This window comes from Solanum pennellii, chromosome 9 (genome assembly GCF_001406875.1).
Source record: "Solanum pennellii chromosome 9, SPENNV200".
NCBI classification, from domain to species: domain Eukaryota; kingdom Viridiplantae; phylum Streptophyta; class Magnoliopsida; order Solanales; family Solanaceae; genus Solanum; species Solanum pennellii.
The window spans coordinates 67,606,344-67,622,844 of record NC_028645.1 but is presented as its reverse complement, the minus strand read 5'-3'; the positions used below and the strand labels follow the sequence as shown (position 1 = coordinate 67,622,844).

At 31.6% G+C, this 16,501-nt stretch overlaps 1 protein-coding gene across 3 annotated transcripts; it reads left to right on the top strand.

The window, feature by feature from the left end:
- The first annotated feature begins 1,356 nt into the window (after window positions 1-1,356).
- Window positions 1,357-10,397, top strand: LOC107029161 (phosphatidylinositol/phosphatidylcholine transfer protein SFH9). 3 transcript variants are annotated; one of them, XM_015230506.2, is made up of 16 exons: window positions 1,357-1,741; window positions 1,843-1,924; window positions 2,042-2,339; window positions 4,200-4,299; window positions 5,887-6,153; window positions 6,238-6,315; window positions 6,405-6,506; window positions 6,589-6,638; window positions 6,741-6,840; window positions 6,931-7,023; window positions 7,111-7,203; window positions 8,358-8,445; window positions 9,161-9,540; window positions 9,630-9,704; window positions 9,784-9,962; window positions 10,058-10,385. In XM_015230506.2, exons 2-15 carry the CDS (start codon window positions 1,918-1,920, stop codon window positions 9,832-9,834), a joined length of 1,782 nt encoding a protein of 593 aa, XP_015085992.1. In that variant the 5' UTR covers window positions 1,357-1,741; window positions 1,843-1,917; the 3' UTR covers window positions 9,835-9,962; window positions 10,058-10,385. The 3 variants fall into 3 exon arrangements, with proteins under 3 accessions (XP_015085992.1, XP_015085993.1, XP_015085994.1); XM_015230507.2 differs by having other exon boundaries at window positions 1,390-1,741; window positions 9,784-9,930; window positions 10,058-10,397; XM_015230508.2 differs by lacking the exon at window positions 1,357-1,741 and having other exon boundaries at window positions 1,903-1,924; window positions 10,058-10,397.
- Window positions 10,398-16,501: the final 6,104 nt, after the last annotated feature.

Here is a 16,501-nt window from a genome sequence, read left to right as displayed (position 1 = left end):
GTGAATTTAATTTGAAATTTGATATGAAATTATTAATGAGATAATATAGAATTATTTTGACTATAAAGTGAAATAATAATAATAAATATAATTGAAATAATATTTTATTTTTATTTTGAAAAAGTTCGTCTTCTTAACGGAACGGCACAAACGGAAATATGAAAAAAAAAAAAGTCAGCCCTGGGGGTGGGACCCCTTTGCTTGCCAACGATGTATTACCTAAAGCCGTACTACTACGTTACGCACTGCAACTTTTTTCTTTCCCTAAAATATAGAAATTCAAATAATTATTAAGAAAAAAATGCTCTATTATACCATTTTTGTGACATTATATCTATTTTGAAGTCAAATATTATTTTTTGTTTATATATTTTAAATATATTTAACTATAATTTTATATGCAGTAATACTTCTTATTAAATTTCAACAGTAGGTAAGTTTTTTTATTTAGGAAAGGCTAAGAAATATATTTTTGAATCTAGACAAAAATTGATTTATTTGATTTTGGTATTTTGAATTCTTTTGTATATAATGAAGTAAATATGGTAAATCATATTTATGATAGTTATATAATTATAATACTTTAGGGAAGAAAATTATTTCTAGTACTATTGAGACAGAATAAATTACTATAATCCTATTAAACCATAAAAACATTTGGACAGAAAAAGAACAGTCAAATCTAACCTATTAAAAAGGTGACATCGTGAGTATTGAATAACAAAAGGGAAGAAGAAATTTCTCCAAAAAAAGTATGTCTCGTGCTCTTTCATCTTCACTTTTATTTTATTAATACTTTTTTTTATCACTTACTTTAGATTTAAATATTAGTTAAATAAAATTACGCTATTATAACCTCGATCAAATCATTTGTTACGAGATATAATAAGTAATTACTAATTAGTTTATGAAGAATATTCAAATAAGAATATATTGATTATAAAAAAAAAATCTCTTTCTTTTTTTGATGATATTTTTTCACTTGACATATTTAAGATAATAAGATTAAAAAATAATTTTGTATATTTAAAATAACTTAATTTAGAACTACATCATTAAAAATCTCCTTTATTTTCTTGAACTCCATACCAAGTCAAACTAAATTATTCTTTGTGAAATGGAGGGAATAATAGCTTTTTCTTAAACTTCATGCTTCATCAAATATGTTAGGGTATATTAAAAACAACACATCCTTTTATCGACATGAGATATGGTGCACAGATATAACCTTCACCCTTAGATGTCTCAAATTCAAGTCATGAATATAAATCTATTGAAAACGTCATCTCTGAATGAACATTATGATGCACTATCCAAATTTAATCGATTGGATCGGCCCTGAAAATTGACAAGTGCCAAAAAAGCAGGCGCCAAAAGGCAAAATGTGGGGGAACTCAGAGCAATCGTTCCACCACCACCGACGCGGCCGTTTTACGCAACTTCCATCTTTTAAATGACAATTCCAATGCCCTTATACCCATCTCTCTGTAGAGAGAAACACAATAAATCCTAGTGAGAGAAACACTCCTCTTCCTCCTCGTCAAAATAAAAAAGTAACGCTTTCACGAGATTTGTACTTTGCCCACAACACACAAATATATATATACTTTGAAGAGAGAAGTAAACACAAAGCAAAGTTAAGCTTTGGCTAATATATATTTATATACACGTACGTACACTGTATACAAGCAAAAGGCTAGAGAGAGAATTCAATTGATCATCTACATTCCGTGTTCCTAAGGTATACATACACATGAAATGGATGAATTCATGTAAAAAACGTTTCGGTTTTATGATTTTAATCCCGATTGTTAATCCTGTTTTTCAATGATTTTGTTGAAGATCTGAAATTTTGTATTGATTTCTGCTGGATTGGTTTATGCAAAATCACGGATTAATTTGGATTTGACAAACATAATGCCAGGTTTTTTTTTTAAATTTTATGTCAAATTTGGATTCAGCTGCACGTAATTTTGATTCGGATTTTAACGAATTGGAGAATTGAATTGATTCCTTTTCCTTTTTTTTTGGTTGTATATAGAAATTGTTGGGATTCACGATCACGAAAGAACAAAAAGATATTATTTTGAGGCATCTGAGGATGAGAAGAGAAGAACTCGAATCAGATCTTTGAAAAAAAAGGCAATGAGTGCTTCTACAAAGCTAACGCATTCGCTCAAAAGACGTAGTAAACGAGTTGCTCATTGCCGATTTGCTTCCATTTCAACGGAAGATTTTCGAGACGAGAAAGAAGAGGAGGCAGTGAATTCATTTCGCCAGGCCTTGATAGAAAAGGATCTCCTTCCGGTTCGACATGATGATTATCATACTATGTTGAGGTAACTTGCAGATCAGCTGAAAAAAATTAACCATATTTTATGCTCTCTGTTGCATAAAATAAAAATTAAACATCAATACACAAAACTCTGTAAAACAAAAGATGGAGGAAACATCAATACACATGTTTTCTTTTGGAGGTGCTGTCTGTAAACAAAGTCTCAAATGTGATTGCAATGCAAGGTCATGCCTTTCATAAAGTTCTGCGATCGAATCCAGTTGAGGAAATAGTCACTAGCGTTACTTTACTGTAGTTAGTAGATGTAGTTTTGTAACTCAAGTTGTTGATATTAATCTACAGTACACATGTTTGAGGGGCTCTTAAATATATTTCTAAGGAAGTTTCGAAATGCAGTTGCACAGGAAGCTTGGGCAGATTCATGGAACAATTCTCCCTTTGTTAATTAAATTCATGTTCTTTGAGCCTCCGCCCTCCAATGCTGTGGGTGAATCAGATGATCTTGGGGGATTCATTTGGATGCCATCGGTCACTATACTTTTTTTGGATACTTGATCTGAGCTTAATCTTCCTGAAAGTAAATTTAGAGGTTTAAGGAAAATAAAGACCTTAATAAGTTCAATGTGAAGGGTCATTTCTCTTGAGAAAGTAAGACAGTAAAGAGCTTAAGAACAAGCAGTTTAGTCTATCTCTCTTTTCTTTTGACTGCTAATAGAAATTTGAGGGAGAAGAATTGTCTAACTTACTGTCATTGAGGTAAGGAAAAAAAGAGGAAAGAGTACCGAAGTTTTTTATACATTAGTGTTATAGAAGCATCTCGTCTCTTCCTAAGATTATCAGGTACAGATGGTGGAAGGGTCTTGAATTTGGGTAATAGAAACCTTTTAATGAGCTTTTTGTCCATATATAAGATTGTTTCCATGAATGAGCATACTACTTCAGATATCACACTTAAGGTGTGGGCACATGTTTTAATCTATTTAAGGAACACAGATGCTCGACCTTAGTTGTTTTCTTGTCTAGATCAGTATATCTCCTTGTCTGTCCATTTCCAAACAGAATTCATCTGTTGATTATCCAAATCCTAGTGGGCTATATAACTTTAAATCCTCTAGCTGCAAATATTTAACTTTACTTCCTGAATATAATCCATGTAACTTGTGAATAATTTGAGACGTAGCGTTTTTGAGGATTAGAAATGGACTTCTCTGAGATTTTTAGACTAATTAAAACTTTTCCTAGGGTCTCTTGTCTAAATGCAAGCATAAGGCAATACTCATGGAATACAATGGTTAATTTATTTTCAAAATTCTTGCATTCATCTCAACAAAAAGACTAAAGAGTTTGGCAAGCTTGATAATGAGTTTTTCATGTTTACAGCCTTTTATTTGGTGAAATCCTATCAATTACCAATAGGAGGTTTCCTTATGGCGACCATGGGTTTTAGACCATTATATTTGGTACAGACCTATTCTTTGTGTACCAATGTGGAACTTGAATTCTGAAACTTAAACAATAGCAAAAAAGAAATAGATCTCAATATTTTCTCATGGCAGCATATTTTGATGCCAGACAAGATAAATTAAATGGTGCTCCAGATATTTTATCTTCTGGAAGTATCTCTACATAATTCTCTCCTCTTGATTATCAAATCTTATATCTCTAACAATTGTTCTTCAAACGTATATATTTGCTTAATTTCCTGTCTACTCTTTTTCCACAATACTCTCACTTGTGGGATTTCAGTGGGTATATTGTTGTTGTTGTTCCTTCACAATAGTTTGAAATACAGATGTTTTTCAGTAAGAGAATTGTTCTTTTTTCATTCACGGTAAGACAATATGATTCAGTTTCTCTAGTCAAGCTGTTTCTTTTTCATGCTGAGAGCATCTTTCCGTTTCAGGTTCCTAAAAGCAAGGAAATTTGACCTTGATAAGGCCATGCTAATGTGGTCTGAAATGCTCAACTGGAGGAAAGAACAAGGAGTAGACACAATTATAGAGGTAGGTCTGTTGCACACAATTTGTGTGCATGTTGCTCTATTTTGCTTTTTCTAGAAAACAGCAAGCTTTGTTGCTCACCAACTGTACACTAAATGATGATGGTTGGTATAAAGGTTATCAAAGCCCCCTGCTAAACATTTCTGGACATCTTTTTATAGCTTAGTTTTTTCAAGTATTTGACATCTTTAGAACAATAGCAACATCTTGAAGGAGCCAATGTACCCAGGCATTCCTATTTTTAGTGCTTCTTTGTATGTAATACTAGTTGAAATCTATCATATCTTGATGCAGCATATAAATTTTATTTGCTGACCCTTTCCTATCTTGTTTTTATTATATTTATTCCTTCCCACCTTTTATCCAAAGTTGCGAGTAAATTGTCTGGAGCTTTGACATTGTTATAATTTGATTTCAACAATTGATATTAAACTATGAACTTTTCTATATGGAAGACAATCATCTATAGGGTTTAATATATCTTGAAATTTAGACAGCTTTAGCAATAGAAAGAATAATGGAAGTTGAAAATCTGTATAGGTGATATCAACTTGAAGAGTACTGTTAACTAGAGTACTCTTAGTATATAATCACTAGAGCATATTAGAGAATTCGTAGTGTTAGATAAGTTTTAAGTATGGAATATTGTAATATTATGGATTCAAATGAAGCATATGATAATGAGGATTGATGACCTCAACTAGCTTGGGATTGAGTTATAGCTGATATTGTTGGAAAATTTGTGGCTACATTGTCATTGTTGTGATAAATTTACATATGTGCAAACCATTGTTGGCCCCAATTCCGGTAAAGAAGGAAGGCTGTGTAGGTTGATGGTGCCTGATATTATGATGAATTCCCTCGACATGACAGGTGGGATGATAGATTCATATACTCAACCCTAATTTGGGATTCGGGTGTGTTGTATCAACTTTTTCATATTTGTTACAAGGTGGTTACCCAAATTTGTATTTCTGCAATTCAGGTTTCAATTGATACTTCTCGAGAAAACTGCATGACACCATTCATTCTATTTCACTATTTCTTGTGGAACTTGAGCTGTTATTTTATTGTTGGCTATGCCTTTTTTTAAAAAAAGAACTTTTGGTACTTGGATTTGCTTTCGGAAATAGCCTCTCTTCCTCCACGAGGTAGTGGTAAGGTCTGTGTACACTCTACCCCATACCCCACTTGTGGAGACTGCACTGGGCATGTTATTGTTGCTTTAAGGCTTCAGAGTCAAATGCTATCATATATGTTCTTCACAAAATAAAAGTACTTCCATCATTAATGCTAAGATTTGTAAAGTTTGTCAAACTATAGTGAGGTTGTCCTTCTACCCTGCCATATTTTTATGTTTCTTGAATGAATTACAACAATCTTTTGTTTAAAATCCTAAGTCAGTCTTAAGCAGTATCAGATATCAGATATGTACATCTATGCTCATCTCTCTGTGTGTCTTCTTTTAGTGTTCCTGCTGTCCCAAATTTTAAATGCATTCATGACAAACAGCTTTTGATAATTCAATGTTAGGCACATGTTCTTGTCTTTAGATGTCTAAATTCTAATTTATATTCTGGAAATGTTTAGGATTTTGCCTATGAGGAATATGAGGAAGTTCAGAGTTATTACCCTCATGGTTACCATGGTGTAGACAGAGGGGGACGACCCGTCTATATTGAAAGACTTGGCAAGATTGAACCTACTAAACTTATGAATGTTACCACAATAGAAAGGTTCTTAAAGTATCACATCCAAGGGTTTGAAAGGACTTTTGCTGAAAAATTTCCAGCATGTTCGATCGCAGCTAGGAGGCATATAGATTCATCTACTACAATCTTGGATGTTCAAGGACTGGTCAGTATTGAGTTACTTGATATTCAACCTAAATTTCATTAGTTTCCATATTTGATATACAACATCTTTTCTGTGATAATGTAGAATTGGAGGAGTTTTGGGAAACTTGCCCATGATTTGGTCATGCGCATGCAAAAGATAGATGGCGACAACTATCCAGAGGTGACTTTCAGTTTGGAAGAGTAAATGATTTTTTTTTTAATATTCCTTTTAATTATTTGATCCTTCGCTAATAACTTTTTATTCTGCAGACATTGCACCAGATGTTTATTGTCAATGCTGGAAATGGATTTAGATTTCTATGGAATACTGCAAAAGGATTTCTTGATCCAAAGACAACAGCAAAAATTCATGTAAAGGAACACTTCTATTATCTGCATGGTTGTCTTTAAGGGTCATGTGAACTCACAATGATTGACTCTGTTTAATTGTCAGGTATTGGGAAACAAATTCCAGAGCAACTTAGCAGAAGTCATAGACCCCAGGTATATGAATGGTTGATAAAATGTCATTTTCTATATTGTCAAAGTATGGTTATTGAGTAAGCTGTGTTAATTCCTTCATTATGTACATTGGTTTGTGATCAGCCAATTGCCAGATTTTCTTGGAGGAACCTGCTCATGCCCAAATCCAGATGGGTGTCTTAGGTCTGATAAAGGACCCTGGAATGATCCAGAGCTGATGAAGGTGTGATTTATCTGTAGAAATGATATTCAGGATTTTGTGTAATAATCTGTTGCAAGACATTCTTACTTATGATGCCAAAAACTCTTGCAGCTGGTCCATGCATTACATGGTGAAGCACTTTATCCCAGGAGAATTACAAGCTACTCGGATAGTGATATCGAAATCAAACCAGTTTCTCCACAGGTATTATAGTGGCTTAGCTGCACCATGTTCTGCCTTTCCAGTTATCTTCGAGATGCATTGCGTTTGAGACCATTATTCTCTGCTCAGTTACTACGCAATGAGATTGGTTCGGCAGAATCTGAAGTGGAAGTGGGGGTCTCAGCTTACAGTATCATGCAATCCAAACAACTTTCAGACAAAGTGAGTAACAAGTCTCTGTTTGCCCTTTTTATGGTACCAGCTTCTGATCTATGCTTATGCCAAGTTAAGAACACATCTACATTCGAGTTACCTCAATTTCCTAAGCCATTTCATCATCATTTGCAATATACATTGGGAATTTGACTGGAAAGTTATCTAGGGTGTGATATTAACTTTCCTGTATTATTGAAGGGAAGGTAGTGAGAAAACTGAATGAACACTCATTAACAACAAAAAATAGCACAGAAGGGATTATTGTTTAATCGTGCATAAAACTGATCCCCTGCAAAGAAAGATATGACAGATGCATCATCCTTGTGAATTTGTAAAAATGTTTTTGCATTTTCCAGAGGAGTATCCCCTAGGAATGTACTTCCTCCAGCCCCAACAAAAATTTACCAGTTTTGCTCTGTCCCAAAATTTGATCTTTTCAAAATTTCTCCTCCAAGAATTTAGTTCAATATAAAATAATAGTGTAACTTCTTATTTTTTTTACTGATCATTTATAGAAAAGAAAAAAGCTTTGACTTGATGTGATGTCTAACCAAATAACTATACTTCATTTTTTGTTAAACTGAGAAATCTGATTATTTTTTTTTGAGATAAGAGAAATCTGATATTTCCAATTTCAAAATTCAGTGGGCTTGCTCCTCTACCTTTCTCTCTTAAATACCAAACTTGGTTCTGGGACAAGGAATCAAGCAGGTGACATGAGCCTATTGCACATCCCTTGCTATTCTACTTTGCCTTTAACCAAAGACCTTTTTCTTATTATAAACTTATAATTTTAGTGTTTTTCTGCCATATTAAATTTGTAATCTATTCAAACAGTTTAACATCTACCTATCAATTTTACTTTAACTACTGCAAAATGAAAGTAGTCACCATTTGATGGGAAAGATGGAGTATTTTCTTTCGTTTTTCTCTTTACTCTATACAGACCTTATTTGGCTGCAATCATTAGCCCTATATGCTGGAGGATGGATATAATCAGATTTGTAGAATATGGTTCTCCATTAATTGGTTATCAATTGTGATCTACAACACTAAACAAAACTTGTTTAATAATTTCCACCTCAAATTTGATATGCTCAATGTTCTGTCTTTCTGCGATATATTTCTATATTCATATCGCTCCTGTTTGATTGCTTTAGGTACCAACTAGGAGATCTGTTTCATTTGGCAGCTTAGTTCAAGAAGATTATGGGCCTATGCTTACAGATGAACATTTGAATTCTCCAAGTAAGAATTTTGATTTCTATGGTCAATCAGCGAATTTCATTTTGTATTATACTTGTATGGTATGGGTAATTTCTCAAGTTTTATTCAACTGATTACATTTTTCTATACTTGTATGGTATGGGTAATTTCTCAAGTTTTACTTTGGACATTGTTGCCTTGTTTCTGTAGCATATGCCCTAGACACCATATTCAATCTTGATCCTGTGATTCTGGTTCATCCTTGTGAACTGATTGTGAGTGTGTTATATGAAATTCCACAAATCTGGCAACCTCCAAATCATTCAAATTTTCCTAAAACTTAGATTCTATCACTGTGTAGTCCACATTTCATCAATAGTGGTCATCCATTGTTGGTTTTAAGTGTAAATATGTGGGAATAATAGCTTTAGAGTACCTTGCCCCAACTAATTGTCTTCCCAAAAGGCTGTATTCCACCCATTTACAACTCTGCAGTTAGATTTTATTGCTGAAATTGGCCATAGAGCTCTGATAGTCTTCCAAACGCTTGCATCATAGGCAGTTTTGTTTCCCCAGCCTTCTCACAATCTTCCTTGTGCATCGTTTCGTTTTTACTTTCAAAAGGAAAGGGAGCTTGTCTACACTAATTTGTTTGTTCACCATTTATACGTGAGAACTTCTACAGGATTTTGGTTTGTTTTGGAAAGAAGCATTACTAAGGGCTCATAAACTAATCATTTTATTCTCTTTGCAACAGATAGAGCTACTGTATCAGTACAAAGAAGGTCGCCCGAGAAATCCATCTTTAGCTTGATGATTAATATGATGGTCAAATCACTTGCATGGATTTGCTTCTTATTTCATGGTGTGGGTAGGTTATTTGTGAAGAATAGTGATGCAAACAGATCGAGAAATGGACGGGTATCAGTGAATGCAAGTTCAGTCGAGCAAAATGTTTCTTCCCCAAAAAAGGAGGATCTCCTCCATCCATGCTGTCAGAGGTTGCAACATTTAGAGAACGTCGTAGCTGATTTGTTGAAGAAACCTACCAAAATTCCTCCAGAAAAAGAGCACATGCTGCTTGATTCAATGGACCGCATAAAGTTCATAGAGTATGACTTGCAGAGGACGAAGAAAGTAATGGTCTATGCACTGTTTCCAGATACGTTCATTTTGTTCAATTGTAGAGTTATTTAATTGTCATTGAACAAATATTTTTGTTTTAGGCACTACTTGCAACAGCATCGCAACAAGTAGAGCTTGCTGAATCCATGGAATCTTTGAAGGAGAACAAATTGAAAGTACGCTTTCTTCTATGCCTTATTGAAACCTCTGCTCACAGGTTAGAAAGTGCAGATTACTGAATATTATTTCAAACAGGTGACAAACTCATGTTGGCGGAGAGGCAGGCCTTCACAATACAAAACTTGATTTGGGTGGGAACAGCATTGATGCCGTAGGTTGATCTTTAGGTGTGTCAACAATTTGGATTCAATCCTGGTATATACTCAGAGACGAAGTTTGCAGGTAAAAGGACCATGCCGGAAATATAACAATGGGTAATGTCCATCAGTTTCCACATTCAGTGTCTAAATTAACATTACCATCTCCCTTCCCTCCCTCTGAAGTATCATGTCTTTCCTGTTTCTTCCAGGCTTTCGAGTTGGTGATTGAGTAAGCTTTGCTAGAGTGTTGCACTCTGCCTCATTTTTCTTTAGAGGCGGGAGTGTGATGTTATAGTTGGATTACATTCATATTTGTACATAATTGACGTGTGAACAACTAGTTCTGGACGTAACTTACATATTTTCTGTACAGAAGGACCGCGAATTTAATGCATAGCTAACAAATTTGTTATCGGAAATTTTTTATGAAAATATTGCTTAGCAGCTTCCACTTAAACCTATTGTTAAACAATATATTGAAAATAATGATTTGAAATTTGTGCATGCTGCCCCAGTGGGAAGTGGTACAAAGCGGCATGATTGTTTTCATATAATGTTGCTAGGGTATCTCCTTTTAAAGTAAAGTCACATGTTTTCTGGATGTGTTGGATTATTGATCTCAATTACACACATTTTCGATTTGCTTCATCAGTAACTATTATTTCTGCATGATTTTGAAGTAGCGATTATATTTTGTTTTGTTGAACGTTGTGATATAGTTGTACTTCCATATGTAAAAAAATAACCTGTCTGATATTGATCTTTAAGTGGATCAACATATATATCATGTATCTGCATAACCAATTAATTGTGAATCGAATTCTTTGAATACAAGAGTCTCATATCAATAGTCCGTCGGAGGTATCAAAATACATGTTTAATATTATCCCGGTGTTTTCGGGTAGGGGGAAGTACTAAATTTTGCTAATAAATTTTTAGAAAAAGATATATCTGATCGAGAACTACTCGCAAGGTACATCAATGCACCAATTGTACTATAATATGACATTTCAATACCAACCAATTCTTCGTCACTCTCATAAGATCGAAATGAATTTTTATTAATACCAAGTGATCTCACAATGAGCGGGCATTTAGTTGATGTGATTTATCCGAGTAGAATATCTTTTAAATGTTTTTAGTATATGTTGATTAATGAATAAATACTCCATTTGTAAAATGCTCAATTTATAGATCAAAACAAAATTGTTTTCTCAAAGTCTTTCATTTCAAATTCTTTTTGTCAAACATTCTATTTTCTTTTGAAAGTTTTCACGAGTTCCAATGTTATGAAAGTCATCTAATATATATAGCTATTATGAAAAATTTAGATTCAATTTTTTTAATAAATACACAAGGACAAATTGTGTCATTATTATACTATTCTTTGAATAGATATTCGCTAAGGCGTTACCACATGCGTTTTGATTGTTTCAATCTGCATAAAGATTTTTGAAATTTTATCGAACAAGAATATTTATACATTTTAGACATTTTTAATCCTTCAGAAATTTTCATAAAAATGTCGTCTATTGAACCATATATAGACAAACCATATAAATAGAATGTAACGATATTCATCCGATATATGTCGAGTTTTTTATGAACTATCAAATTTATAAGATACCTGAAATTGATTACATCCACTACAAGAGAATTTGTCTCAATATAATCAATATTAGGTCTTTACGGAAACTCTTGTGCCGTAAATCGTGTTTTATATCTTATGACTTCATTTTTCTCATTTCGTTTTCCCACAAAGACCCACTCCATTTATATCCACTAGATTTATCTCTTCAGGTGTGCCCACCATCAGTCCCTAAACTTTGCGCTTTTCAGGTGAAGTTAATTCAACTTGAATTATATATTCCCCGACAGATTTTGGTTCAAAATCCTCATTTTATTGCATTATTTCAACAACATTATAAGCAAAAATATTATCGATAATTATATTATTTCGATTTCATATTTTTCCTGATGAGAAATAGTTTATTGAGATCTTTTCATTATTTTTAGGCGCCGAAACCTCTTCCAAGATTTCATCAATTATTGTGTCACGTTGCTTTTGTTGAGAAGGTTCTTTCATATTATAACAATCATGATCATTTGCTCTCTTTTTCTTAAGGATTTTTATTCTTAAAATCGATTGACTTGCATTAATTAACTAGTTTTCGACATGTGCTTTGCACGTTAGTTTCACGAAACTAAATAATATATATATANTCATCATGTATTAATAGAAGTTTGTCAATTAAATAACACTTAAAAGCATAATAACACAAAACAAAGAAAAAATTTTTCTATAATAATGCAAGTACATAATTACATAAAAATATGGATCACATACCAAGTTCATTTGGACAACCATACCTGAACTCCAAAATAAAAAAGAAAAAACTTAAAATCATAATTTAACATAAAAAAGATCTAAAGAAATATATAAGTCATATCTTATACTGTTAAGTTTAACCGTTGAACTATATTGTAAGAAAGATTCTCTTGCTTCTCTTTTAATTTCAGAATGAAGCTATTTGTTCTTTTCCCCAGTTATTCTCAACGTCATATATTCATATCATAATCTAGGAAGAAGAAAAGAGAATAGTGGATGATAGAAAAGAAAAGAATGTGATGATTCAGGAAGCAATTAACTGGTATTTATAGTGATATTTGATTGTCTTTTCACCTACCAAAATTTTTAATGGGGCACATTGAATCATGATAGATACATTGATTTTAGTTTCTAAATTCAAAGAATCACAAACTTTGAAGAGTTTCATACATTATTGTTGATAGATAAATTTATGTTAATTTCAAAATTCAAAGATCACGGAATTCGGAGAGTTCCATACATTATTGTTTTCTACTATAATTTAATTTAACATATTTAATTATAATTATAATGTCATAACTAAAAAATTAAATTGTAGTTGTTGGATTTCATATTCTACCATTATGTAATTAAATATAAGTATTTAAAATATAAATTAATTTATTTTGATTTAGTGAAGGGGCAAAATGTTAATCCAACTTTGAAGGTTGGAGCTTCCTACTTATAATAATACTAGTTCTGAAAACGTGCGTTGCACGTTTATTCCAAAATATTTTACATAACATTTGTATTGCAAATGACATATTTTCTCTTCTTAAAATTTATTGGTTTTTACTTAAAAATCAATATTTTTACAATAGAAATTTTATATATCTTCCTAATGAAAAGAACACATCCTTAATTATAAAATTGACTAAAAGTGCATAAATGATTGAATCATGTACTAATATGATGATTTACAATTAAATATTTAGTTTATTAAATAATTTATAACATATAAATTTAATGTAGTGATAGAATTGTAATATTGAACTCCTATATCTCGTAACTGTTCGTTATTTCTATTTTTTGGTAATTAAAATTCAAGTTTCATGATGCTATGTTTTGGCATAGACAAGATAAATATTTAGACTAAACAATTTTAAGATCCAATATGAATGGATCTACAACTGCTACATGAAATTAGATCCTTTATAATACTCTTCTCTCGAACTAATTAGAGAGAGTGATATAATAAATATAACTCATGAGGATTATTTAAAAACCAATTCCATAAATGAACTGAAATCAACATATATATTTTGATTCCTACTTCACATGGTAATGCAATATTATTATTAGATAAAATCAAAGAAGTTAGCAAGTCATAACATTCTTGCAATAAATAAAACTTCCTCCTCTTCTTCAAATCAGAAACATCAAACATCTTAATGGAGTAATACTCTAACCTAAGTAAATAAAAACAAATAAAAAAAGAGGAGCTAGCAGCTTAAATTTTGAACAAAGACGTTCACACACTTTTCATTTATTCATGTGAATAACATTTTTAACAGCATTTATATCCCCTTGTGTCGTGATAAAATTATTAGCAGCCCAAGAATCCCTCATAATCAGACACAATTAATAAGTTAAACTTATGGTTATGAGACGGTATATGAGCAATATTAATGAAACCCCTTAACTGACACATTAAAGATAAATAATGAAAACTAAGGAGAAAAGGAGCACATGTGATATTGATACTCCGGAAGAGAACCTCAACAAACTTACCATGATTCACTAATGTGACTATTTATAAAATTCTAAATTCACTGTTGGAAGTTTAAAAGAACTTCCAATCATTCAATTAGTTTAGTAAGATGAAAATTTATTCTAGAGTACTGAAAAGGCTGAAATAAATGACAATTGCAACTAAAATAATCCACCTCTTTGTATACCCAAATATTTAATTGATTGTTATAAAACTTTAGTTATGCAATGTATGTGTCCATTCTGGAGTATATTGAATATGATGATTCTTAATTAATGATACAATATTTAATTTATAATATTTTATAATAATTTAATTTGGTGTAGGGATAAAATGGTAATCTAACTTTTTACTTTGAATGTTCTCACTTATAATAATATATGATATGATTATCCTATCGGGACGTCAACTCAAATTGATGAGACATAGTTTGTTGAGATTTCTTCATTATTTTTAGGCGTCTGAACCTCTTTTAAGGTTTCATCAATTATTATGTCACGTTGCTCTTCTTGAGAATGTTCTTTCATATTATAACCATTTTGATCGTTTGCTATTTTTTCGAGGATTTTTGTTCTTGAAAGCGATAGATTTACTAGGTTTTAAGTGTGGTTTAGACTCATTTTTATTAATTAATTATCCTACATGTCAACTCAATAAGACATAACTTATTGAGATCTCTTCATTATTTTTAGGCAGGGACGGATCTAGCTTTAAGGATGGAGGTGTCACGCTACCCACTAACCTCTGTTAAAACTCTGTGTGTGTGTGTATATATATATATATATATATATATATGCGTGCATGCGTGCGTATGTGTGTGACAAGTCGTATATATAATACATCTGCCACCTAGTAAAGCATATGTTGAATGACGCAACTGGTAAAGGGTGCACCTTTCCAACAGAACATCAAGGGTTCAAATTTTCCGTGACATCAATAATTTTATTTTATCCTTTGTTTGTGAGGGGATCTCAGCTCTTCCTCTTTATTTTTCCTCTTTTTTTTTTGGTCTTTGCTTCAGTTTCTCGCTCCCCTCAATGAGTTTTTTTATTTTCTACTTCTTACTTATTTACTTACTAGTTTTCGAAAACGTGCGTTGCACGTGTATATCGTGTTAATTAGTGTAAATACTTCTAATATATAAGTGTACGATGTGTAAAATACAAGCTCAAATCAATGAACGGTGATTATGGCACATCATACAAAAATATTGTTATCAAGTGATTTCAAAAGTAATACTATAACGACTTCAAATATACAATTCTTATAATATATCAATTATTCAACTTGTTAAGAGTACTTTTTTTAATACGTCACAACACATAATTTAGATATCGGCACTATAGTTGCAAAATATTTAATGCTTTAAAGTTTTCGTCTTCTTTTTAAGGAATAGTAGCCTCCGCTTATTTATTTTTTTTGAATATAAGTTTGTTTATACCATAAGGTACAATAGATGTTTAAGAAATTTACCATTGGTCAGTGTATGCATGTATAGTGGCAAAATCAATCTCTCTAATAAGATGGCTACTGATGAAATGTGTACCAACTTGAAAACCAGGATTAACTTGCTTCTTTTCAGGCATTGAATCGCCATAAAATCCATCCATTTCTATCTCCAATAAGTGTTTTTTGTCTAGTGATTTCACATAACTTGCCATCTCCTGAGCCCATCCCTACAAAAATCACATCTTATCATATAATATTATTCTTTTTAAAAAAACATTACAATTAAGAGTATAACATATGATAGATTTTGTCTATTTTTACTCACATTAATTTTTTCCCCAAAATAATCAGCATTGCAGCGAGGCTCATTGATAAGTTAATAAAAGTATTACCCCCTCTAAATAAGTTCAGATTCCATCATTTATATAATTAGACATCAACTCAAGATTTTATAAAATAAAAGTATTTTCATAAAAAAAAAAAAAAGAAGGAAGAGAACAATGAAAGTACTACTCCACCTTATTGAAGTTCAGTTTCTACTGCTCATACAATTAGATACATAGTGATAATAGAGTTTAAATATATAGAAAATATTGGGAGAGGTGAAAAGACTTATAACTGATTTGAATATAATATTTAATGTAAACTTATGTGTTTTTGGAATCTTAAATATAACACATAAATAAAAGAAAATAAAAAGGTTTTTACCTAATGACATTAAACCATTGTTTAATGAGGAATTATGTCTTCTTTGGTTTATTAATGTTGTTGAAGAGAATAGGAACAATATGAGTGGTGCAATTATCTAATATGCTATTGTTTAATTATCTAATTATTAATTAAATATAATGAGAAAAGACAAATTTGAAAAGAAATCAATTGTGATCTTTCAAATTTTGAGATGTTACTCACGGACTTTGAACTTCTTATTAAATAAAATGAAAAGAATTAGTGAAAAAGGATAACTAAATGTGAGAAAATCAGGTTTGTTTACCTTAAAAATGGTAATAAAATCATTTAATTTTACAAGGGCATTTTGATAATTCAACTTTTCATTTGTGATGTTCCCACTTATAATATTATATGATATTTAATTGATGCGAGTGTTGCATGATATTCTATATT

What these genes read in the sequence shown, in the direction of transcription:
- LOC107029161 (XM_015230507.2), top strand. An exon ending in GAGTAGACACAATTATAGAG is followed by an intron (nt 4,300 to 5,886) that starts GTAGGTCTGTTG and finishes GGAAATGTTTAG; the next exon opens with GATTTTGCCTATGAGGAATA. An exon ending in TCAAACCAGTTTCTCCACAG is followed by an intron (nt 7,024 to 7,110) that starts GTATTATAGTGG and finishes TTCTCTGCTCAG; the next exon opens with TTACTACGCAATGAGATTGG.